The sequence below is a fragment of the Halichoerus grypus genome, chromosome 6 (assembly GCF_964656455.1).
Source record: "Halichoerus grypus chromosome 6, mHalGry1.hap1.1, whole genome shotgun sequence".
NCBI lineage: Eukaryota > Metazoa > Chordata > Mammalia > Carnivora > Phocidae > Halichoerus > Halichoerus grypus.
In genome coordinates, this window is record NC_135717.1 from 62,406,659 (window position 1) to 62,434,227 (window position 27,569).

Sequence of the window (27,569 nt, forward strand, 5' to 3'; positions counted from 1 at the left end):
TGCCCGATTTCAAGCTATATTACAAAGCAGTGATCACCAAGACAGCATGGTACTGGCACAAAAACAGACATATAGACCAATGGAACAGAATAGAGAGCCCAGATATGGACCCTCAACTCTATGGTCAAATAATCTTTGACAAAGCAGGGAAAAATATGCAATGGAAAAACACATTCTCTTCAATAAATGGTGCTGGGAAAATTGGACAGCTTTATACAGAAGAATGAAACTCGACCATTCTCTAACACCATTCACAAAGATACACTCAAAATGGTTGAAAGACCTCAATGTGAGACAGGAATCCATCAAAATCCTGGAGGAGAACATAGGCAGTAACTTCTTTGACATCGGCCACAGCAACTTCTTTCAAGATACATCTCCAAAGGCTAGTGAAACAAAAGCAAAAATGAACTTTTGAGACTTCATCAAGATAAAAAGCTTCTGCACAGCAAAGGAAACAGTCAACAAAACAAAGAGGCAACCCACAGAATGGGAGAAGATATTTGCAATGACACTACAGACAAAGGGCTGATTTCCAAGATCTATAAAGAACTTCTCAAACTCAACACCCAAAAAACGAATAATCAAGTCCAAAAATGGGCAGAAGACAGGAACAGACACTTCTCCAAAGAAGACATAACAATTGGCTAACAGACACATGAAAAAATGTTCATCATTATTAGCCATCAGGGAAATTCAAGTCAAAACCACATTGAGATACCACCTTACACCAGTTAGAATGGCAAAAATTGACAAGGCAAGAAACAACAAATGTTGGAGAGGTTGTGGGAAAAGGGGAGCCCTCTTACACTGTTGGTAGAAATGCAAGTTGGTACAGCCGCTTTGGAAAACAGTGTGGAAGTTCCTCAAAAAATTAAAAATAGAGCTACCCTATGGCCCAGCAATTGCACTCCTGGGTATTTACCCCAAAGACACAGATGTAGTGAAAAGAAGGGTCATATGCACCCCAGTGTTCATAGCAGCAATGTCCGCAATAGCCAAACTGTGGAAAGAGCTGAGATGGCCTTCAACAGCTGGATGGATAAAGAAGATGTGGTCCATATATACAATGAGATACTACTCAACCATCAGAAAGGATGAATACCCAACTTTTACATCAACATGGATGAGACTGGAAGTGATTATGCTAAGTGAAATAAGTCAAGCAGAGAGAGTCAATTATCATATGGTTTCACTTATTTGTGGAACATAAGGAATAGCATGGAGGACATTAGGAGAAGGAAGGGAAAAACAAAGGGGGGGGATCGGAGGGGGAGATGAACCACGAGAGACTATGGACTCTGAGAAACAAACTGAGGGTTTTAGAGGGGAGAGGTTGGGGGGATGGGTTAGCCCGGTGATGGGTATTAAGGAGGGCACGTAGTGCATGAAGCACTGGGTGTTATTCGAAAACAATGAATCATGGAACACTACATCAAAAACTAATGATGTACTGTATGGGGACTAACATAACATAATAAAATAAAATTTAATTTAAAGAAAAAATTTTAAAAAGTAAAAAAAGAAAAAGTATTAGTTCTTTCTTAAATGTTTGGTAGAATTCCCCTGGAAAGCCATCCAGGCCTGGACTCTTGTTTATTGGGTGGTTTTTTATTACTGCTTCAATTTCCTTGCTGGTTATGGGTCTGTTCAGATTTTCTATTTCTTCCTTTTTCAGTTTTGGTGTTGGTCATGATCTCTCCGCTTTCATTCATAATTTTACTTATTTGGGTCCTTTCTCTTTTCTTTTTGGTACGTATGGATAGAGGTTTATTGATCTTATTAATTCTTTCAAAGAACCAGCTTCTAGTTTCATTGATCTGTTCTGTTCTTTTGGTTTCTATTTCATTGATTTCAAAGTTCTAATCTTTATTATTTCTCTGCATCTGCTTGGTTTAGGCTCTATTTGCTGTTCTTTCTCCAGCTCCTTTAGGTGTAAGTTTAGCTTGTGCATTTAAGTGTTTTCCAATTCTTTGAGAAAGGCTTGTATTGCTATGTACTTCCCTCTTAGGACCGCCTTTGCTGTATCCCAAAGGTTTTGAACAGTTGTGTTTTCATTTTCATTTCTTTCCCTGAATTTTTGTAATTCTTCTTTAATTTCCTCATTGACCCATTCATTCATTAGTAGGATGCTCTTTATTCTCCAAATGTTTGAGTTCCTTCTAAATCTTCTCTTGTGATTGAGTTCAAGTTTCAATGCATTTGTGATCTGAAAATAGGCAGGGAATAATCCCAATGTTTGGGTATCAGCTAAGACCTGATTTGTGACCTAGGATGTGATCTATTCTGGAGAATGTTCCATGTCCACTCAAGAAGAATGTGAATTCTGTTGTTTTAGGATGGAATGCTCTGTATATATCTGTGAAGTCCATCTGGCCCAGGGTGTCATTCAAAGCCCTTGTTTCCTTGTTGTTGTTCCAGGGTGTCATTCAAAGCCCTTGTTGCTGTGAGTGGGGTGAAGTCCCCTAGTATTACTCTATTATTATCTATGTTTTTCTTTAATTTTATTATTAATTGGTTTATATAATTGGCTGCTCCCAAGTTAAAGAGCATAAATATTTATAATTGTTAGATTCTTGTAGGATAGACCCTTTAATTATGACACTATCCATAGTGTCATAGTGTCATCTCTTATTACAGTCTTTGGTTTAAAATCTAATTTGTCTGATATAAGGATTGCCACCCCAACTTTCTTTTGATGTCCTTTAGCATGATAAATGGTTTTTCCACCCCCTCACTTTCAATCTGGAGGTGTCTTTAGGTCTAAAATGAGTCTCTTGTGGACAGCATATAGGTAGGTCTTGCTTACCCAAACTGATACCCTGTGTCTTTTGTTTGGAGTATTTAGCCCATTTACATTCAGAGTAACTATTGAAGGATATGAATTTAGTGCTATTGTATTACCTGTAAAGTCCCTGTTTCTGTAGATTATCTCTGTTTCTTTCTGGTTACTGTTACTCTCGGACTCTCTCTTCACTTACAGGACCTCGCTTAATATTTCTCACAGGGCTGGTTTTAGTGATCACAGATTCTTTTAGTTTCTGTTTGTCCTGGAAGCTCTTTATCTCTCCTTCCATTCTGAATGACAGACGCTGGATAAAGTATTCTTGGCTGTATGTTTTTCTCATTTAGTACCCTGAATATATCATGCCAGCCCTTTCTGGCCTGCCAGGTCTCTGTGGATAGGTCTGCTGCCAGTTCCTACCCCTATAGGTTAAAGAGTTCTTGTCTTGAGCTGCTTTCAGGATTTTCTCTTTATCTCTGAAATGTGCAAGCTTCACTATTTCATGTCGGGGTCTTAAACTATTTTTATTCATTTTGACGGGGTTCTCTCTACCTCCTGGACTTGAATACCTGTTTCCTTCCCCAAATTAGGGAAGTTCTCAGCTATGATTTGCTCAAATATACCTTCTGTCTCTCTCTCTTTCTTCTTCCTCTGGGATCGCAATAATTATTTTATTTTGCTTTATGGTATTGCTGATTTCTCGAAGCCTCCCCTCATGGTCTATTAGTTGTTCTTCTCTCTTTTCCTCAGCTTCCTTCCTTTCCATCAACTTGTCTTCTATGTCACTGACTCTCTCTTCTGCTTCATTTACCCTAGCTGTTAGAACATCCATTTTAGACTGCATATCAGTTAAGCCATTTTAAATTTCAGCCTGATTAGATTTTATATCTGCACTAAGAGATTCTCTGGTGTCTTTTATGCTTTTTTCAAGCCCAGGTAGTAATTTTATAATCATTATCCTGAATTCCGGCTCTGACAGTTTACTTATATCCATATCGATTAGATTTGTGGCAGAGAGTATTACCTCTGGTTCTTTGTTTTGTTATGAATTCCTCCTTCTAGTCATTTTGCCCAGAGCAGAAATAGATGAATGAGAGAACAAAATCAAAACTATCAACCACGACCCAAGAGAAGTACACATTAGACAAATCCAAGAGATCAGAAACCAAAAAAGAAAAGAAAAAAAGGGAGAAAAGAGAGAATGTAATCTCACAGGCGGACAAAACCGGGTAATCCACTTGGTCCTGGGTGTATTTCGGTCTGTTAGAAGACACTAAATCCCAAAATTGTAAAGAAAGCAAAATTTAGACATATATACAAAAATAAAATTGAATACAGTGAACAGAAGCCAAAAATGAAGAATATATCTATAAAATGTAAATGTAAAAATGAAAATTAAAAAAAGACTTAAAAACAAAGAGTTGATAAAATAAGAAACTAGTTGAAAAGGAAAAGAAAAAGAAAATTTTAAACCGAAAGACTAAAGACTCATGTGAAAAAGCCTCCAATTCTTTATACTATTTTCCCCTAGCACAGGAATTTTAAACTTGGTATTTGCCTGAGGATCCTGCTGGTCTTCTGGTGGAGGGGCCTGTTGCACTGATTCTCAGGTGTCTTTGTCTGGGCAGAGTTGCACTGCCCCTTGCCAGGGGCCTGGGCTCAGTGTATGCTGCTTTGGGTTGTACTATGTGGCTTTTGTTCCCTGAAGGCTTTTTGTACCACTTTAGAGGATGGAAAAAAAAAGTAAAAAATGGTGGTGCCCCAATCTCCAGTCCTGGAGCTGAAAGGTCCTGGCCCCCACTCCTCAGTGCACCCTCGGGGAAAGGCAGTCAATCCCTTTCATGTGGGCCAAACTCCCCAGACTCCTGTGGTGCGCACCCACACCAATCCTCCCAGGGGAGGCAGGGGTGTCTCACCACCACCCTGCTGCTTGCTGGGCCCCTTCTCAGGGCGCATTTGCCCAATTGTGCATGCACTCCCGCTGCTCCTCCAGGGGGGAAGGAGCTGGATTTCACAGTGGTTGTCACTTGCTGGGCCCCTACTCTGACAGCAGTCCCCAACAGTGCTGTGGTTCGCAGTTTATGGCAACATCTAGCTGAGAGGCCACTCGGGGGCTCACTAATTGTAGCCGGCTTCCCTGCTCCAATGCTTGGGAACTCTGCCACATTTAGGCCCCCCCTTTCTTTATGAGACCCTGGGGATCCTGAGACCACACTGTCCCACCTAGGATTCCACCCCGCTTCACCACCTGAACACCTTTCAGGCAGGGTCATTCCTCACAGGGGCAGACTTCTAAAAGTTCCGATTTTGTGCTCCACTGCTATATCACTTTTTGGTAGCCTGCTGACAGAGGCTCCCTCCCCCCATGATTTATCTTCCAATATATCCCCTCAGATTCACATCTCCACACCTCCTACCTTGCAAAAAGTGGTCACTTTTCTATTTGTAGAATTGCAGCAATCCTTTTCTTACATCTCAGGTTGAATTCACAGGTGCTCAGAATGATTTGATAGCTATCTAGCTAATTCAAGGTACCAGATGAAATGCGGCTGTCCTACTCTTCCACCATCTTCCCTCCCTCCTAGTTCTGAGGTTATTATATCTTAAAACTGCACTAAGCCTTTTGTCACACCCTATCTTTATTTTAACAGAATTTTCAAGGATGTAACTGTAACAAGTTGTATAAAGAGGCATCAATGGAGACCCTAAGTTCCCAGTATCACATGCCAAAGTAATGGGTGAGGCAGATGACCATTAGCACTTAAAAAAAAAAAAAAAAAAAAAGCAGGCAACCAAGAAAGAGCACTAAAACCTTTCATTGATATGGACAGTATAAAAAGGGTCAGGAAAGAAGATTTAGAAAGAGTATTTCTCTTCAGAGAGCTATTGGGTGCCTTGAGCCATATACGAACCCTTAAGGGAGAGGAGGATATGCTTGCCCTGATCTCAAGCCTAGTGAGAGGCATTTTAAGGAGAATACTTAGAAAATTTGGTGTTATCTGCAGTTATGGAGAAGGAAGCCAGTGACAGTCAAGTAAGACTTTTCCTGTATACCTTACACCTTTATTCCCTCTCTTCCCAAACACATGGAGAACAGAAACTACAACTAGTTAGTTGGAAAGGAGGTAATGAAAGAGAAAAGCCAATCATAAACCCTAGCAGTTTTCAGCTGGTATACTAGGTAGGAGGAAAAGGAAATTTTAACTTAGAATAAAAATTAAAATATTGACTGTAATATTTGACAAGGAATTTTAATTTCCCAATTAGGACAGTGCTTCTAAATTAAATTTAAATTAATTATTATCTGAGAGTAATCAAAAAAGTCATGATTTACCCTAGTTTTTATCCGGGAGCAGGGGGGAAATAAGCTTCAATTAGCAAATATAAATGAAACAAAAGTGTCCAAATAAAAGTTGATTTGTGATTTCATTCTACAGGACACGCTTTTTCAACATACAAGTTTTTTACTAATTTAATCTTAGTCACCTGAAAGAACTGTGGGTAATTCACAGTGACTATTCTAGGTACCTCATATAAATGAAATCATATAACTTTGTCTTCTTGTGACTGCCTTATTTTACTTAGCATAATATCTTCAAGGTTCATTCATGTTGTACCATATGTCAGAATTTCCTTCCTTTTTAATACTAAATAATATTCCATTGTATGTATGTATCACATTTTCTTTATCTATTTATCCGTTTTTGGACACTTGGGTTGCTTCCACCCTTTGCTATTGTAAATAAGGCTACAGTAAACATGAGTGTCTTTGAGACCCTGATTTCAATTTTGCAGGGTATCTAACCAGAAATGAAATTACTGGATCATATGGTAATTACATTTTTAATTTTTTGAGAAACTGACGTACTGTTTTCCACTGTGGCTATACAATTTTATATTCTGCATGATTATAATTTTAAAATTACCATATCACAAAAATTGACATAAGAACACTAAAGTTTTTTAACAGTGGTCTTATTTATGTTTCCAATTTTTCTAAAATATATGTCTACTCATTTTCATAATTAAGAAAAGGAGTTATTTTAAAAGCTTACCTCTCCAACATATTTGACTGTTTTCAAATATTTTCAACATGACATCCAATCGCTTCCTCAGGGAATAAGCAGTTTCTATCATGAAGAAAAAGGAAAAAATGTAAAGGTATTACAAATGGCTAAAACTATACCTCTATGCTGATATAACTCACTGCTATATGTGTGAGAACTAGTGAACATAACGAGGAGACAGTACTCAAGGAACAAATGCTTATGATAAATATAGTTACCATTTTATTAAAGTCCCGATATGTCACTATGCTACTTTACCATTCTCTTAATCCTCAAAATAACCCCCCAAAAAAGGTATTGTCACCATTTTCAAATAAATAAATAGAGTCTTAGAAAGGTTCTATAACTTGATCAAAACTATGCATCTAGTAAGTGACAAAACTGGATTGAGGTCAGTATGTGTGACCTCCTTATAACATTGCATATAAGAGGACTCTCAGATGCTAAGAGAAAACTGCTTTGGTTGCTGCTGCTAAATCAATAAAGTCTATGTGAAGATCCAACAATCGATTAAGTTTTCCACCTGAAACAAATAACCAAAAGGTTAACTAAAATGCTACTTAAAAGGAAAGCAACATAGGGGTGCCTGGGTGGCTCAGTTGGTTAAGCGACTGCCTTCAGCTCAGGTCATGATCCCAGGGTCCTGGGATCGAGTCCTGCATTGGGCTCCTTGCTCAGCAGGGAGCCTGCTTCTCCCTCTTCCTGCCACTCCCCACTGCTTGTGCTCTCTCTCTCTCTCTCTCTGGCAAATAAATAAATAAAATCTTAAAAAAAAAAAAAGAAAAAAAGGAAACCAACATAATGAGAATCCATTGTAATCAATGAAGTCTCAGGGTAATAACACAAGATTCTTCAATCTTGTAACACAAAAAGTATATGACAGAAGACAAACTTCATTAAGTTTGATGCTAGATAAACCAAACATGGAATGTACAAAGATAATATTAAATAACATGGAAGTAGTCCACAGTTCCTAAATATCAATTATATTTTTTTCTATTCCACATGTCAAAATAGTGATATAGAGAAATATGATAAATGTTTAGGCACTGAGAAGAGAAAGGAAGAGGATAGAAATCAGCTGAGCCTTAAAGAATGGTAGAGTTTTATTAGAAAAAAACAGCAAAGTCATAAATAAAGACAGGAAATTAGAAATGTGCAACATATATCAAGGGAACCAAATAAGTAAACATGATTTCATGGGTCATGAGATCAAGGCCCAAGTCGGGCTCCCTGGCAGCGGGGAGTCTGCTTGAGATTCTCTCTCTCCCTCTGCTCCCTCCCCTCACTCATGCTTTCTCTCTCTCTCTCAAATTAATAAATAAAATCTTTTAAAAATAAAATAAGTATATAAAGAAACGAAGTAAACTAGAGGCTTTGCTTTAGGAGAGTGAATACTCCTTAAACATTCAAAATGTGTATTAAAAGGAGTCATCTTTAGAAAAATCAAATTTAGAATTTTTTATAGGCAAGAGAGAATACTTAAAATGCATAAAATATGAGGCACCTGGGTGGTTCAGTCAGTTAAGTGTCTGCCTTCAGCTCAGGTCATGATCTTGGGATCCTGGGATCAAGGCCTGCATCAGGGTCCCTGCTCAAGCGGAAGTCTGTTTCTCCCTCTCCCTCTGCCCTCCCACCCCTCATTCACACTCTCTCTCAAATAATTAGTCTTATAAATAATAAATAAATAAATAAATAATAAATGAATAATATATTATACCATATCAAATTAAGATTAATTTGATAATAGCATAGGGCATCATTTAAAATTATGCCCTGGATTTGGTAAAGGATTACAAAGAACATCAACTGTTATTTCTGTCACAATTTGAAAGTACAGTTCACAGAAGGGAGAAAAAGGCCCTGCTATGGACCAATATTCGTCTGTTGAAACCCTAATCTCCAATATGATGGTACTTGGAGATGGGGCCTTTGAGAGGTAATTAAATCATTAGGCACATGAGATACAAGAGACAGGAGAGAGGCTACTTCCTTTCTCTATTTTCCATCATTTGAGAGGATAATCTGCAAACCAGGAAGAAGGCTCTCAGAAGAACTGACCATGCTGGAACCCTGATCTCAGACTGCTCAGCCTTCAGAATCATTAGAAATAAATTTCTGTTGTGTATGTCACCCAATCTGTGGTATTTTGTTATAGCAGCCTAAACTGACTAACACAGGCCTCCATCTGTGATGCCACTAATTTAGGAATTTCAACTCAGTATCATAGAACGTATAGATGGAAACATTATACTTCCATTACCAGGTGGAATAGTTTGAGGAATCAACCAATTGTTCTTCCTCAAATTCTCATTATGAATAATTTGAAAACCAAAAAATAAAAGAGATCAGGAAACCCATTTCTTTATTTTTTTCTTTTATTATGTTATGTTAATCACCATACATTACATCATTAGTTTTTGATGTAGTGTTCCATGATTCATTGTTTGCGTGTAATACCCAGTGCTCCATTCAATACGTGCCCTCTTTAATACCCATCACCAGGCTAACCCATCCCCCCACCCCCCTCCCCTCTAGAGCCCTCAGTTTGTTTCTCAGAGTCCGTAGTCTCTCATGGTTCGTCTCCCCCTCCAATTTCCCCCCCTTCATTTTTTAAGATTTTTTTTTATTTTTAAGTAATCTCTACACCCAAGGTAGGGCTCAAACTCACAACCCCGAAATCAAGAGTCACATGCTACTGACTGAGCCAACCAGGTGCCCCCATTTCTTATTCTTACTGAAATGTTCTGGTGAAGATCCTCTTCCGGAGAAGAGTACCCCTGGTTACCAAAGTGGCCTATGAAGTAATTTTGAAGTAGCTAAAATGGGAAAGGGAGATTTAGCTGCATATTGTGGGGGAATGTGGACCTCTTTTATCTCTTTTATAGAAGCTGCAGTATTTTATTAATTGATAAAAATTATTAATAATTAATGCATATTACTTATCAGTTGACAGGTTTTCTTTTCCCTCTTTGGAAGAGGTCTGAGAAACAGCTAACATGTAGGATTCATGCACATAGATGGATTATAAAAATGGGACAAAAATGTATATAAAATGCTTTTATCTTGCTTTATCCCCTTAAATGTCAAGGAAAATGTTTCTAAGCAGTTTATGTAAAGTTATTCTTTTTAAAAGCTACACAACATTCCATTGCTATGAATTGACCATAATTCATTTAGTCAGTCCTAAAATGCATGTTGTTTCCATGGTTTTGCTTATACAAATATACTAAGAGTATTACTGCTTGTAGAAACAGAAATATAAAAATTATCTATATGAGCATCTCTGGGAGAATTATAAATTATGACATAACCATAAAATAGAATACTATATGTCCATTAAAACTGCTAATACATCATGCCAGTATCTCTGTTGAGACAAATTCCTAAAAATAAAGGTGTTCGTTGTTAAGGTATGCACATTTCTATTTTTACAGATAATACTATAGTGAGTTCCATAAATTTGAGAACAATTTTCATTCAAACCAATGAAGTATGACAGAGTTTTTCTCCATATGGTCACCAATATTAGTTGTTATTAATGTTTAACTTCAATACTGTCTTATAAATAAAATATTTTTTCCCATAATTTTAATTTTCATCTCCATGATCCCTAATCAAGTCAAGCTTCATTTCATTTGTTTTTGGACATTTTTATTTCTGCTTCTGTGAAATGCCTGTTCATATGTCTGTTCATTTTTCTCCTGAATTGTTTGACTTTTTATTATTCATTTGTAGGGGCCAATTAATACTAGTATATAATGTGTAACAAATATCTTCTCGTCTGCTATTAATTATTTACTTACTAATATTTATGGATTATTTCAAATGTACAGAATTTTTATACTTAGTCAAATCTATTGATTTTTTCTTTTATAGTTTCTGGGCTTTACTTCATTCTTTAAAAGTCTCAAGATAAATTAATCCCCTTAGTTTTATTTTATATTTTATAATCATGAACTTTGGCATATTTACTGAGTCATACATAAAAATATATTTACCATTTAATGAATAATTACAAAGCAAGTATCCACACAACCACCACTCAAAGTCAACAACTGGGTGCCTGGGATTGCCAATATCCCAGAAGCTCTTTATGTGTCCCTCCCCATTCACAACCCTTTCCTTCAGCCTATTATCCCATTTTTTCCTCATCTTTATATCTTTTCCATCTTTGTTAATATCCCTAATCAACATATTTTAAATTTTCCCAGCTTTTAGTTTCTTACAAATGAAAATACTCCCTGTATTTATGACTTGCTTCTTTCAATCAATATTACATTTGAAAAATTAATGGTGTTATGAGTAGCCATTTCATTTTCATTAGGGTATGATTTTCCATTGCATGAACAGGCCACAATTTGTTTATCTACTCCACTCTACAAATATTTGGAATCTTCAATTTTGGGGCTATTACAAAAAAAAAAAAAAAAAAACAAAAAAAAAACAACTTGGTATGAAAATGCTTGTACATGTATCCCAGAGCATATGGACAAGAGTTTAAGGACATCACCAAAATGGCAGAGTAGGAGACCCAAGCTTCCATCTCTCCCCAAAGATCAACCACTAAACAGCTGTCCATGAATGAAAACAACTCAGGTAGGGCTCCAGATTCTACTTAAAAACTGCAGCCACACACTGAAATAAAAAACTTAAGAATAACTGCATAAAAATGAAAGGAAGAAAACCTTCTTTGTGCCTGCACTATCCTATTCCCCAAACCATCATTACTTAGCACCAAACGGGAACTCCCCAGCTAGAAAGAGTTCCCCTGTCTGGTAAAAAAAAAAAAAAAAAAAAGAGTAGGGTCAGCAACCAGCTCACCCAGCCTTTCCTCAACTCTATAAAGAATCTACTTAGGTTTCACCCCACCCAGAGACAGGTGAAGCTGACACCTATAAATACAGCTAGGAAAAAGGAAGAAGCACAGGTGCTACCAATATCAGCCACAGAGCCTGAGTCACTATGGTTCCCTGTGACCTGCTCCACAGATGACCTCAGCAGCTTCCATCACTGAAGAAACCAATGGCCAGTACAGCCACTGAGAACACCCTGCAGATTTCACTGGGTTTTGTCCCACAGGTATTTGCATTGGCTGATGCCAGCTGCCTGAATCCCTTCCCAATTCCCCCTCACCCCCCCCCCCACACACACACACTACCACCACCACCACTGGAACCCAAGAACCAAACCAGCAGCCAGCCCAAGACTCTATGGATGTGCAAGTAAAAAACCCCAGCCTAGATCCCCATAGCTAACACTCACAGCCATGTGGTCACTCAGGGCTAACCCCTCCAGTTGTATACCTGCATGCTTCCAGCTCAACCCATCACCAGCTTCTACTGCCATGTGCATGCCCAGAGGGAGACTAGGTAGTCAGAGAAGAGCCCTGCCAACAGCCAGATCCCCGCAGCTGTTTGCAGGCCCAGAGAGGCCCCTGTCTTCTGTCACCGTCCTGCACCACTGCACTCACCTGTTGCTAGCCCTTCCAACTGTGCACCTGCATACCCCTAGCCCATTACCAGCCTCCACTGCTGTGTGCCTCTAGCAAAACCCAGACGCCACAGCAATGCACCCAGACAGCCAGGTTCCCCAAGCTCTCTGTGTGCCCACAACTGGCCTCAGCAGTTGATGTCTTCCCTGGACCCCACCGCTACATATGTGTTTACAACTGGCCACTGCCACTACACACACACCTGCTGCTGGCCTTCAGCCAAGTGTGTACACCAGCTCTGGCCACACCACTGTTTGCCCTGGTCCCTTGTGGCTAGAACCTAGAAACAATGCTGAAGACCTCAACAGTCTCTGAAGTCTCTGCAGACTCCTATAATATTTGCCAAGGACCATGCAGTTGTTGATGCAGTGGACTGCAACAGCCTGAGCCAACAACTCACAATACCTCCAGACTAGTTCTGCCACACACCCCCCATACTTGGCACCAGACCATAGGGTCATGTCACACTCCAGCATCCCCCGACCTGTAGTTGAAGATCTTTCCTTACTGAAGTCAGTCTATAAAGTCTAAAAGAGGCAACTCCCTTTGCAAATGTACAGACAACTATGAAATGATACAGGGATCACAGAGAATCAGGGAAACCTGACTCCACCAAAGGAATACAATAAATCTCCAGTAACTGGTCCCAAAGAAATAAAGATACAGGACTTGCCCATAAAAAAGGAAATCCTGCCATTTGTGACAACACAGATGGACATTGAGTACATAGTGCTATGTGAAATAAGCCAGAAAGAGAAGAACAAATACTATATGATCTCACATGTGGAATCTAATGCTGGAGTGGTAGGGGAAATTTCACCCAGTGAAATCTGCAGGGTGTTCTCAGTGGCTGTCCTGGCCATTGGTTTCCTCAGTGATGGAAGCTGCTGAGGTCATCTGTGGAGCAGGTCACAGGGATGGGGGGTGGCTGGGTGATAGACATTGGAGAGGGTATGTGCTATGGTGAACGCTGTTGAGTTGTGTAAGACTGATGAATTGCAGACCTGTACCTCTGAAACAAATAATACATTATATGTTAAAAAAAAAAAAAAAAAAGAAGTGAAGAAGAGGATAGCAGGAAGGGAAAAATGAAGGGGGAAATCGGAGGGGGAGATGAACCATGAGAGACTATGGACTCTGAGAATCAAACTGAGGGTTCTAGAGGGGAGGGGGGTAGGAGGATGGGTTAGCCTGGTGATGGGTATTAAAGAGGGCACGTACTGAATGGAGCACTGGGTGTTATATGCAAACAATGAATCATGGAACACTACATCAAAAACTAATGATGTAATGTATGGTGAGTAACATAACATAATAAAATTCTAAAAAATAAAAATAAAAATATTGAAAAAGAAACAGGGAGTAGGATGGTGGTTTCCAGGAGCTGTGGCATGGAGGAAATGGGGAGATGTTGGTCAAAGGGTACACATTTTCAATTATAAGTTCTGGGAATCAAATGTACAACATGGTGACTATGGTTAGTACCGTATTGTATACTTGAAAGCTGCTATGAGAGTGGAGCTTTAATGTTTTCACCATAACAACACCAAAAACAAAATGGAATTATGTGAGGTGCAAGATGAATAAACTACCCTTATTGTAGTAGGCATTTTGCAATATATACATATCAAATAATTTTGACCACCTTAAACTTATATACATCAATTATATATCAACAAAGCTGTGAAAAAAGAGTTTAAGGGTATATACATCCATAACTTAAAGAAAAGCAATTTTTCAAAGTGAGTGTGCCAGGCACCTGGGTGGCTCAGTCAGTTAAACATCTGCATTGGGCTCAGGTCATGATCCCAGGATCCTGGGATTGAGTCCCACATCAGGCTCCCTGCTCAGCCGGAGAGTCTCCTTCTCCCTCTGCTCCTCCCCCTACTTGTGCAATCTCTCTCCCCTGCCCCCACAAAAATAAAATAATTATTTAATTAAAAAAAAAAAAACAAAGTGATTGTGCCAATGTATACCTCACTCGGTGTATATATGAGGATTTCCTCTTGGTATATGCCCTTGTTAACACTTAATATTGTCACAATTTGGATGCCTTTTATTTCTTTTTGTTGTCTGATTGCTGTGGCTAGGACTTCTAGTACTATGTTGAATAGCAGTGGTGATAGTGGACATCCCTGCCGCGTTCCTGACCTTAGGGGGAAAGCTCTCAGTTTTTCCCCATTGAGAATGATATTCGCTGTGGGTTTTTCATAGATGGCTTTTATGATATTGAGGTATGTACCCTCTATCCCTATACTCTGAAGAGTTTTGATCAAGAAAGGATGCTGTACTTTGTCAAATGCTTTTTCTGCATCTATTGAGAGGATCATATGATTCTTGTTCTTTCTTTTGTTAATGTATTGTATCACGTTGATTGATTTGCGGATGTTGAACCAACCTTGCAGCCCAGGGATAAATCCGACTTGGTCGTGGTGAATAATCCTTTTAATGTACTGTTGGATCCTATTGGCTAGTATTTTGGTGAGAATTTTTGCATCCATGTTCATCAGGGATATTGGTCTGTAATTCTCCTTTTTGATGGGGTCTTTGTCTGGTTTTGGGATCAAGGTAATGCTGGCCTCATAAAATGAGTTTGGAAGTTTTCCTTCCATTTCTATTTTTTGGAACAGTTTCAGAAGGATAGGTATTAATCCTTCTTGAAATGTTTGGTAGAATTCCCCTGGGAAGCCATCTGTCCTGGGCTTTTGTGTTTTGGGAGATTTTTGATGACTGCTTCTATTTCCTTAGTGGTTATAGGTCTGTTCAGGTGTTCTATTTCTTCCTGGTTCAGTTTTGGTAGTTGATACATCTCTAGGAATGCATCCATTACTTCCAGGTTATCTAATTTGCTGGCATAGAGTTGCTCATAATACGTTCTTATAATTGTTTGTATTTCTTTGGTGTTGGTTGTTATTTCTCCTCTTTCATTCATGATTTTGTTGATTTGGGTCATTTCTCTTTTCTTTTTGATAAGTCTGGCCAGGGGCTTATCAATCTTGTTAATTCTTTCAAAGAACCAGCTCCTAGTTTCGTTGATCTGTTCTACTGTTCTTTTGGTTTCTATTTCATTGATTTCTGCTCTGATCTTTATTATTTCTCTTCTCCTGCTGGGTTTAGGCTTTATTTGCTGTTCTTTCTCCAGCTCCTTTAGGTGTAGGGTTAGGTTGTGTATTTGAGACCTTTCTTGTTTCTTGAGAAAGGCTTGTATTGCTATATACTTTCCTCTTAGGACTGCCTTTGCTGTATCCCAAAGATTTTGAATAGTTGTGTTTTCATTTTCATTGGTTTCCATGAATTTTTTTAATTCTTCTTGAAACATGAAAAAGTGTTCAATATCGCTCGGCATCAGGGAAATCCAAATCAAAACCTCAATGAGATACCAGCTCACACCAGTCAGAATGGCTAAAATTAACAAGTCAGGAAATGACAGATGTTGGCGGGGATGCGGAGAAAGGGGAACCCTCCTACACTGTTGGTGGGAATGCAAGCTGGTGCAGCCACTCTGGAAAACAGTATGGAGGTTCCTCAAAAAGTTGAAAATAGAGCTACCATATGATCCAGCAATTGCACTACTGGGTATTTACCCCAAAGATACAAAAGTAGGGACCCGAAAGGCTACGTGCACCCCGATGTTTACAGCAGCAATGTCCACAATAGCCAAACTGTGGAAAGAGCCAAGATGTCCATCAACAGATGAATGGATAAAGAAGATGTGGTATATATATACAATGGAATATTATGCAGCCATCAAAAGGAATAAGATCTTGCCATTTGCAACGACGTGGATGGAACTGGAGGGTATTATGCTGAGCGAAATAAGTCAAACAGAGAAAGACATGTATCATATGACCTCACTGATATGAGGAATTCTTAATCTCAGGAGACAAACTGAGGGTTGCTGGAGTGGGGGGTGGGGTGGGAGGGATGGGGTGACTGGGTGCTGGACACTGGGGAGGGTATGTGTTCTGGTAAGCGCTGTGAATTGTGCAAGACTGTTGAATCTCAGATCTGTACCTCTGAAACAAATAATGCAATATATGTTAAGAAAGAAAAAAAGAAGAAGAAGAATGTAGCAGGAGGGGAAGAATGAAGGGGGGGAAATCGGAGGGGGAGAAGAACCATGAGAGACAATGGACTCTGAAAAACAAACTGAGGGTTCTAGAGGGGAGGGGGTTGGGGGGATGGGTTAGCCTGGTGATGGGTATTGAGGAGGGCACGTTCTGCATGGAGCACTGGGTGTTATGCACAAACAATGAATCATGGAACACTATATCTAAAACTAATGATGTAATGTATGGGGATTAACATAACAATAAAAAAATTAAAAAAAAATTGTCACAATTTTTTTAATTTAATTTAATTTTATTCTGTTATGTTAGTCCCCATACAGTACATCATAGTTTTTGATGTAGTGTTCTATGATTCATTGTTTTCGAATAACACCCAGTGCTCCATGCAATACATGCCCTCCTTAATACCCATCACCAGGCTAACCCATCCCCCCAACCCCTCCCCTCTAAAATCCTCAGTTTGGTTCTCAGAGTCCATGGTCTCTCATGGTTCGTCTCCCCCTCCGATTCCCCCCCTTCATTTTTCCCTTCCTTCTCCTAATGTCCTCCATGCTGTCGCTTATGTTCCACAAATAAGTGAAACCATATGATAATTGACTCTCTCTGCTTGACATATTTCACTTAGCATAATCTCCTCCAGTCCTATCCATGTCGATGCAAAAGTTGCGTATTCATCCTTTCCGATGGCTGAGTAATATTCCATCGTATATATAGACCACATCTTCTTTATCCATTCATCTGTTGAAGGGCATCTCGGCTCTTTCCACGGTTTGACTATTGCGGACATTGCTGCTATGAACACTGGGGTGCATATGGCCCTTCTTTTCACTACATCTGTGTCTTTGGGGTAAATACCCAGGAGTGCAATTGCTGGGCCATAGGGTAGCTCTATTTTTAATTTTTTGAGGAACTTCCACACTGTTTTCCAAAGTGGCTGTACCAACTTGCATTTCTACCAACAGTGTAAGAGGGCTCCCCTTTCCCCACAATGTCTCCAACATTTGTTGTTTCTTGCCTTGTCAATTTTTGCCATTCTAACTGGTGTAAGGTGGTATCTCAATGTGGTTTTGACTTGAATTTCCCTGATGGCTAATGATGATGAATATTTTTTCATGTGTCTGTTAGCTATTTGTATGTCTTCTTTGGAGAAGTGTCTGTTCATATCTTCTGCCCATAATGGACTTGATTATTTGTTTTTTGGGTGTTGAGTTTGAGAAGTTCTTTATAGATCTTGGAAATCAGCCCTTTGTCTGTAGTGTCATTTGCAAATATTTTCTCCCATTCTGTGGGTTGCCTCTTTGTTTTGTTGACTGTTTCCTTTGCTGTGCAGGAGCTTTTTATCTTGATGAAGTCTCAAAAGTTCATTTTTGCTTTTGTTTCACTAGTCTTTGGAGATGTATCTTGAAAGAAGTTGCTGTGGCCGATGTCAAAGAAGTTACTGCCTATGTTCTCCTCCAGGATTTTGATGGATTCCTGTCTCACATTGAGGTCTTTCATCCATTTTGAGTTTATCTTTGTGTATGGTGTTAGAGAATGGTCGAGGTTCATTCTTCTGTATAAAGCTGTCCAATTTTCCCAGCACCATTTATTGAAGAGACTGTCTTTTTTCCACTGCATATAATAGTAAAACTCGCAAATCTTAGAACCAAGGAGACCATCCTAAGGGCAGTTAGGGGGAAGAGATTCCTTAGATACAGAGGGAGGAACATCAGAATAATGTCAGACTTATCCACAGAGACCTGGCAAGCCAGAAAGGCCTGGCAAGAAATATTCAGAATACTAAATGAGAAGAATATGCAGCCAAGAATACTTTATTCAGGAAGGCTGTCATTTAGAATGGATGGAGAGATGCAGAGCTTCCAAGACCAGTAGAAACTGAAAGAATATGTGACCACTAAGCCGGCCCTGCAAGAAATATTAAGGGGGGGTTCTATAAAAGGAGAAAGACCCCAAGAGTGATATAGAACAGAAATTTATGGAGATAATCTATAGAAACAAGGACTTCACTGGCAACATGATCACAATAAATTCATATCTTTCAATAATCACTCTCAACCTGAACAGCCTAAATGCTCCCATAACACGGCACAGGGTTGCAGGTTGGATAAAAAGACAGGACCCATCCATATGCTGTCTACAAGAGACTTATTTTGAACCTAAAGATACACCCAGACTGAAAGTGAAAGGATGGAGATCCATCTACCATGCCAATGGACCACAAAATAAAGCTGGGGTAGCATTTCTTAATCAGACAAATTAGATTTTAAGTGAAAGACTGTAGTTAGAGACACAGATGGACACTATATCATTCTTAAAGGGTCTAGCCAACAAGAAGATCTAACAATTGTAAATATCTATGCCCCCAACATGGGAACAGCCAACTACATAAGCCAACTGTTAACCAAAATAAAGAGTCATATTGATAACAATATGTTAATTGTAAGAGACCGCAATACTCCACTCTCAGCAATAGACAGATCATCTAAGCAGAATATCAACAAAGAAACAAGAGCTTTGAATGACACACTGGACCAGATGGACCTCATAGATTTATACAGAACATTCCACCCTAAAACAACAGAAGACTCATTCTTCTCAAGCGCACATGGAACTTTCTCCAGAATAGACCACATACTGCGTCACAAATCAGGTCTCAACCAATACCGAAAGATTGAGATTATTCCCTGCATCTTCTCAGACCATAATGCTTTAAAACTGGAACTCAATCACAAGAAAAAATTTGGAAGAAATTCAAACACTTGGAAGCTAAAGACCACTCTGCTCAAGAATGTTTGGAACAACCAGGAAATCAAAGAAGAACTTAAACAATTCATGGAAACCAATGAGAACGAAAACACATTGGTCCAAAACCTATGGGATACTGCAAAGGCATCCTAAGGGGGAAATACATAGCCATCCAAGCCTCACTTTTTATTTATTTTATTTTATTTTTTTATTTGAGAGAGCGAGAGAGAGCACAAACAGGGTGAAGGGCAGAGGGAGATGCAGACTCCCTGTTGAGCAGGGAGCCTCGTTCGGGACTTGATCCTGGGACTCCAGGATCATGACCCGAGCCAAGGCATTTACCCAACAGACTGAGCCACCCAGGTACCCTACACTATTTAATTTTTGATAGTCTGAGTGGTATGAAACACTTTCCCATTGTGGTTAATTTGCAATTCCTTGATTATTCAGTTTTATTGGCTATTTGGATTCCTTCTTTGGTTAAATTTCCTTTTTTTTTTTTTTTTTTTTTTGCCTGCTTTTACTGAAATAATTGTCCTTTTTTCTGGATTTGAAATAGTTCTTTATGTCCTTTGTATACTAATTATTTGACAGTTTTCAGTATTCAAAATCTCTTTTCCACTCTGATTTATTTCAAATTTTCCTGATAGTGTGTATTGACAAACTGAAATTTTTAATTTTAACATAGTCAACTTTATCAAACTTATCCCTTATGACTGGTACTTTTATGTCTGGTTTTAAAAATCGTTTTCTTACCACATAGTAATGAGGATATTCTCTTAAATTATCCAAGAAAATACTTATACTTTCGCCTTTCGTATGTAGGTGTTCAATGACATGGAGTTAATTTTTGAATATGTTATGAGGTAGTGCTCCAATTTTATTTTTCTCATATAAGTATCAATGGTCACAATACCACTTATTGAAAATGTGCTGTTTTCTCAACTTACCTATAGTGCCACTTCTGTCATGTATCATGTACCTAAGTGCATAGGTCTGATTTGGGGCTTCGATGATATTCAGTTGGCCTCCTTGTCTATCTTTACCCTGTCTTAACTATTACAGCTTTATAATAAGCCTTCCATCTTGGAAAAATTTTTTTTTTCAAATTTTATTTTCACTAGTATCCAAAAAGATGCACTTCCTACAGATAAATTTAATGAAACCTTACAAGAACTTTTTTCTAAAAACTACAAAACATTGCAAAAACAAATTAACAAAGACTTAAAAATGGCGATATAAACTATTTTCATGTAATGAAAACATCATCAAGTTAAGAAACTAAATGTTTGATTTTGAGTTTATTTTTGTGCATGGCTTAAGAAAGTGGTCCAGTTTCATTCTTCTGCATGGGGCTGCCCAGTTTTCCCAACACATTTGTTGAGAAGACTGTCTTTTTTCCATTGGATATTCTTTCCTGCTTTGTTGAAGATTAATTGACTACATAGTTGTGGGTTCATTTCTGGGTTTTCTATTCTGTTCCATTAATCTATATGTCTATTTTTGTGCCAGTAACAGACTGTCTTGATCACTACAGCTTTGTAATATAACTTGAAGTCAGGAATTGTGATGTCTCCAGCTTTGCTTCTCTTTTTCAAGGTTGCTTTTGCTATTTGGGGTCTTTCGTGCTTCCAAACAAATTTTAGGATTGTTTGTTCTAGCTCTGTGAAAAATGCTATGGGTATTTTGATAGGAATTGCATCAAATCTGTAGATTGCTTTGAGTAATATAGACATTTTAACAATATTTGTTCTTGCAATTCTAAATGTGAGACAGGAAACCATTAAAATCCTAGAGGAGAACACAGGGAGTAACCTCTATGACATCAGCTGTAGCAACTTCTTACTAGATATGTCCCTGAGGGAAGGGAAACAAAAGCAAAAATAAACTATTGGGACTTCATCAAAATAAAAAGCTTCTGCATAGTGAAGGAAACAATCAACAAAACTAAAAGGTAACCTTTGGTATGGGAGAGAATATTTGCAAATGACATATCAGATAAAGGGTTAGTATCCAAAATATATAAAGAACTTATAAGACTCAACACCCAAAAAGACAAATCATCCAGTTAACAAATTGGCAAAAGACATGAATACATATTTTTCCAAAGACACATAAAAACATGCTCAACACCACTCATCATCAGGGAAATGCAAATCAAAACTGCAATGAGGTATCACCTCACACCTGCCAGGACAGCTAAAATTAACAACACAGGGAACAAGAGGTGTTGGCAAGGAACCCTCTTGCACTGTTGGTGGGAATGCAAACTGGTGCAGCCACTCTGGAAAACAGTATGGAGGTTTCTGAAAAAGTTAAAAATAGAAATACCTTATGATCCAGCAATTGCACTACTAGGTATTTACCCAAAGAATACAAAAATACTAATTCAAAGGGATACATGCACCCTGATTATCAACAAATAGCCAAATTATGGAAAGAGCCTAAATGTTGATTGACTGATGAATGGATAAAGAAGATGTAGTAGAGGAGATGGATGATAGACAGATAGAGAATGATCAATAGAGAGATGATAGATGATAGATAGATAATTGATAGATGATAGATAGATAGAAATATATACAATGGGATATTTCTCAGCCATGAAAAAGAATGAAATCTTGCCACGTACAATGACATGGATGGAGCTAGACACTATTATGCTAAGCAAAATAAGTCTGTCAGAGAAATATGATATCAACAAACAAAACAATCATGGGTGGGGGGAGAGAGAAAACCAAGAAACAGACTCTTAACTATACAGAACAAACTGTTACCAGAGGGGAGGTGGATGTGGGGATGGGTTAAATTAACTCAAAATAGATCATAGATTTAAATGTAAAATGCAAAAATATAAAACTTCTAGAAGATAAAATAGGAGAAAATCTAGATTACATTAGGTTTGAAGATGACTTTTAGATACAACAAAAGCACAACCTATGAAAGAAAAAATGAATAATTTCAATTTCATTAAAATTAAAAACTTCCTGGGGCACCTGGGTGGCTCAGTTGTTAAGCGTCTGCCTTCGGCTCAGGTCATGATCCCAGGATCCTGGGATCGAGCCCCACATCGGGCTCCCTGCTCAGCGGGAAGCCTGCTTCTCCCTCTCCCACTCCCCCTTCTTGTGTTCCCTCTCTCATTGTCTCTCTCTCTGTGTCAAATAAATAAATAAAATCTTTTAAAAAAATTAAATTAAGTTAAATTAAATTAAATTAAATTAAATTAGAAACTTCCATTCTACAAAAGGTGCCATTAGGAGAATGAAAAGAGAATCCACAGACTGAGAGAAAATCTTTGTGATTATCTGACAAAAGGCTTATGTCCACAATATACAAAGAACATTTAAAACTCAATAATAATAAAGCAAATAACCCAATTAAAAATGGGTAAAATATCTGAGCAAATACCTCACCAAGGATGGCAAAAAAAAATATGAAAAAATTCTCAACATCATATATTACAAATTAAAACAGTGAGATACCACTAAACAACTTTTAGAACGGCTAAAATCCAAAATTCTGACAACACCAAATGTTAACAAAGGTATAGAGCAACAGGGATTCTCATTCTCATTGTTGGTAAGAAAACGAAATGATGCAGCCCCTTTGCAAAACAGTTTGGCAGTTTCTTACAAAACTAAACACACATTTACTATATGACCCAGCAATTGCATTCCTTGGTATTTACCCAAATCAGTTGAAAAACATGTCTACACGAAAAAGTTAAGTTTGCAGCAGCTTTTCTGTCATTGCAAAAAATTAGAAGCAACCAAGATGTCTTTCAATAAATAAATTGATTAAACAAACTATGATGCATCCACACAATGGATTATTATTTAGTAATAAAAAGAAATTAGCTATAAAACCCAAAAATCATTAAGCAGGAAACTTAAATGCATATTGTTAAGTAAAAGAAAGACTGTATGAATCCAAATACATAACATTCTTGGAAGGGCAATACTACAGAGATATCAAAAAGATCAATAATTGCCAAGGACTCAGATGGATGGAGGGACAAATGAATAGGTAGAACATGGGATTCAAAACAGTGAGACTCTTCTGCATGATACTATAATGGTGGATACATGACATTTTACATTTCTCAAAACCTATAGAACTCTGTTGCACAAAGATTGAACCCTATGTAAACTATGGAGTTCAGGTAATAATATATCAATATTGGTTCATCAATTTTAACATAGGTAGCACATTAACGCAAAATGTTAAAACTTTGTGCAGGGAGTAGGAGGCAGAGAATGGATATATGGGAACTCTGTACTTCCTGCTCAATTTTTCTATAAACCTAAAACTGCTGTAAAAAACAATTAATTCCATGGGTGGCTCAGTCAGTTAAGCATCTGCCTTTGCCTCAGGTCATGATCCCAGGGTCCTGGGATCGAGCCCCACATCGGGCTCCCTGCTCAGTGGGGAGCCTGCTTCTCCCCCTGCCTGCCGCTCCCCTTGCATGTGCGCTCTCGTTCTCTCTCTCGCTCTCTCTCTCTCTGACAAATAAATAAATATTTTTTTAAAAGAAAAGTTAATGCCACTAATTATGAAATGAAGCAACATCAAAATTAAATGGTGGTATAAAAACAGAGTGGAATACAAAGGTAGCTTTTGTCTTGTTGATTAGGCTATGCTATCAGAATTTAGAGAACGGGAAGAGAAGAGAATAAAGTTTGTCTGGATAAGATTAAAAAAAAAAAAGGTACTTTTAACAGAAAAAGAGTGTATACAAGTAAAACTGAACAATATTGAGACAGTAGATCTATATCAAAAGAGCCCAGGGACTGAGGCCGCTGCCATGGAAAAAGATAGTTCATGGATACAGAGAATAGATTGGTGGCTCCCACATGTAGGGGGTGGAGGTGGGGTGGGCAAAATGGGTGACGGAGGTCAAAAGATACAAACTCCCAGTTATAAAATAAGTAAGTCATGGAATGGAATGTACATACAGGATGGCATCTAGAGTTAGTAATGCTATATATTGCATATTTGAAAGTTGCTAAGAGAGTAGACCTTAAAAGTTCTCATCACAAGAAAAAAATTCTTGTACGGTGTGGTGATAGATGTTAACTAGACTTATTGTGATGATCATTTTGCAATATATACAAATATCATACACTTGAAATTAATGTCATGTTGTATGTCAATTATACCTCAAATAAATGAATGAAGAAAGAGACAGAAAGTAACAGACAGACAAAAAGAAAGAGAATATTTTGAAATCATCACTAACATTTCTACTATCATATTTTATTCTTTTGGCTTGGTTGGAGGATATGTTCCATCAGCCCATATGTGGGCATAAAGACTTCTGGTTTTGTCCATGATAGAGCATCAGGGACTAGAATTATCCTTTCACTTTAAACCAATTAAAATCTGGATGAAAATATGTGAAAAAGCAATATTCAGACATTGGAAAACAAAAGGTGCAAGACACTAATCTCGGACAGAAGGAAAACAAAGAAACAGAGCCCTTTGATGACCCCATCTTACTTCCTGACGTTTCCAGGCCACAGCAAAAGGAAGGGGGACCCAAACAGAGTCTATTGTTCTCCTGGAGTTCAGAGACAAGGTTTAGAGGTTTGGAAGCCCAAAGAAGCTAGAATTCAAACGGCACAGCATTAGAGAGAAGGCAGGTGCACAGATAGAGAGAGAGCTCCGTAGATGTGCAGAGGGTTTCCTTTGAGGTAGAAAGAAGTTTTCGCTCTCCACTCCAAAGCTCTAGATAACTTTCTCTCCATCTAGTCATTCAGGACTCTCTTGGGTCAAAGGTATCTACAGAACTTGGGAGTGCTGTAGCATCAAGCTGCCCTCGGCTTAGATATGGCAACATTAGGGTTTAAAGCTGAAGTTGAAAGAGGACAGGATTCCCATCAACCTTTTCCGACCAAATCTTATTTTCCACTTCTAAATTGTATTCTATAACATACATTACATGATTGCTTCAAAATTCTTTCCAGTACTAAGACATAAGCAAGGTAGTTTCTCCCTTCTGTTGATAAGTAGTCAGGAGTTTAACGTACTAGTTCTAGCAGCTCTTTATATTAATGAACTGACAGGCACTCAGCTGTTGTCAAGGAATTAGTGCATATGAGATGATCTATAAGTCATAGAAAAAAAAATCTACAAATGACCTCTTAAATTTATCACTGTTCATCTCAAAGTCCTAGCACTCCTGAAACATTTCAGTAGCATATTCCAATCAAAACTAAAAATCCTTCAATCCAAGTGATAGCAAGGTATTCCTCAAAAATTAATCTATTTTTTGTGGCATGTAGCCTTCACTAGGAATTTCAATCCTTGATTGATAGCCTGCTCAACTGTATGACTCCAAACCCCAAGGAATCTATGTTATTACCATAATAATAACTTTAAATTATAGAAAATTATAAAAATTAATGCATTTGACATGTTATTAACACAATAATGCTTAAACAAGTAGAAACTTACGTGGATCAGTTGCAGAAACATCTATAAATTCTTCAGTTGAGTGGGTTTTTATGAATTCTGAAATAATAGTAAGTTTGTCATATGTTTCAAATATCAATTATATGTATTGAATTTAAATTTCATAGTTTTATTTAAATAGCATTAAAGAGAAAGAAAACTCTAAGAAAAACAACAGAGCCGTCAACACTGGAGATCCCCCGAGTCAGGCAACACACGGTAATATCTGAACGAATGTGTATCAACTAAGTGATATGAACTCATCGTCTTCTCAACAACACTTATTTTTCCTCTTCTATTCTCTTAACATTACCATGATTTAATCTCCCTTCCTTTCATATCCAGTCACCAAGTTTTGCCCATTTTACCAGTAAATTTTCTCAAATCTGCCCCTTTTCTTCTTATTTGTGCTCTAATGTAAGCACTTACCACACACCTAAAACAGAGCAATAACTTCCCTTTCCTATTCCTAATCCCCAAATGTAGCTTCTACAAATGGCCAGAATAATCTGTCTACAATTGAATCCAATGCCACTTCCCTACAAAAAGTCTTCAGTGATTCCCTATTATATATGAAAACAAAATTCCTTAGCACACCATCCAATCCCTCTGATTGGCCCTTTCTTACCATATCCCTACTTACTGCTGCACATTCTAATACCATTCTACTTGTAATGTCCTGCTCATGCTGTTTGTCCATGCTACATCCTCTTTGTAAAATAGCAGATATCTCCCTTCTTCACTTGACTAAATTTTATTCATTCTTTAAGGTTGCATAAAATCTTCCCAACTTCCTTGGGTTGAACAAATTGGCTATCTGTGGACTCACTGCCAATTACACATAAATTTTATCACGTGTTACACTATATATTAAAGTGATGCATAATGTGCTTGTGTCCTTACTAAGTTATGTATTTCATGGTGGCTAACAACCATGGTTTATTTGTTTTGTTCAACTCCCAGACTCTGAAACATAAGAACTTTTACTGAAAATATTAAACTCACTACTGAATATCTTTTTAAATTTGCTAGTGTATAATTTTATGGCTATCAATTTTTAAACTCTAAGTCTCAAAATGTTAATGTAATGTAGAAAACCCTATAAATGCTAAACATGTATAAAATATCATCACCTTCGATTATCTGCTGTACAGCTTCGTAACTATGCACTGCTCCTGGTGAATTTTCACTATCCCTGTTAAAATTTTAATAAGTACAACATTTATTTATTATCAAAGAATAAGAGTTAAGAAATAGAATATATGCTCTAGATATATGTAGTTTATAAAATAAAATTTAACATAATCTTTAACCTTTATTCAGACACTAAGGTAAATTAGTATAATTGCAAGCAAATAAGTATAAAAGTCACACTATGTAATTCTATGAATGCTATATATTCCATGAATATAATTAGGTATACCAACAACATTAACAACAAAAATAGCAAAAGTAAATTGGGTAGAAGCATGAGATTTAATAGTGTAATCGTTAAGAACACAAGTTCTAGAGTCAAACTGCTTGGCTCAAAACTTGTTTCATGCACTTACTAATTTATGATTTGGGGTAAGTTACTTAACCCCTCTGACTTACAGTTTCTTCATCTATTAAAATTCGGGTATTAGAGTACATATCTCATAAAGTAGTGGTAAAGATCCAATACATGTAAAGTTGCAAGGAAAATACCTGTACACACCAGACACTTAAATTTCAGGTGTTACTATTAATATATGGTCTGAAACTAATTTTGTGCCTCACAATAGATAACTCAAGTGACTCTATCTGAGCCTCTGAACTAAGGATCCAGTTATGTAGTGCTTACTGGAGCCAACTCAAGCGCCCCTCCTTTTATTCCTTTAAATCTAGTCATTGACAGAGATATAAATAAAGTAATCGCATAATAAACAGTAGTCCCTCCCAATTACTCTAACACTGTAAAATAAATGGGTTAGTAT

General features: G+C 37.7%; 2 protein-coding genes across 14 annotated transcripts in view; both read right to left on the minus strand.

Annotated features, from left to right (window-relative positions):
• Window positions 1–27,569, minus strand: part of LOC118555525 (ankyrin repeat domain-containing protein 26-like) — a 511,611-nt gene that overhangs the window by 208,350 nt on the left and 275,692 nt on the right. The gene's annotated exons all lie outside the window — the stretch shown is intronic.
• Window positions 1–27,569, minus strand: part of LOC118533185 (coiled-coil domain-containing protein 7) — a 142,563-nt gene that overhangs the window by 53,661 nt on the left and 61,333 nt on the right. Inside the window, 4 exon segments of the mRNA XM_078073997.1 lie at window positions 6,841–6,859; window positions 6,862–6,915; window positions 25,618–25,674; window positions 26,748–26,809. Of these exon segments, the coding sequence (XP_077930123.1) occupies window positions 6,841–6,859; window positions 6,862–6,915; window positions 25,618–25,674; window positions 26,748–26,809 (192 nt within the window).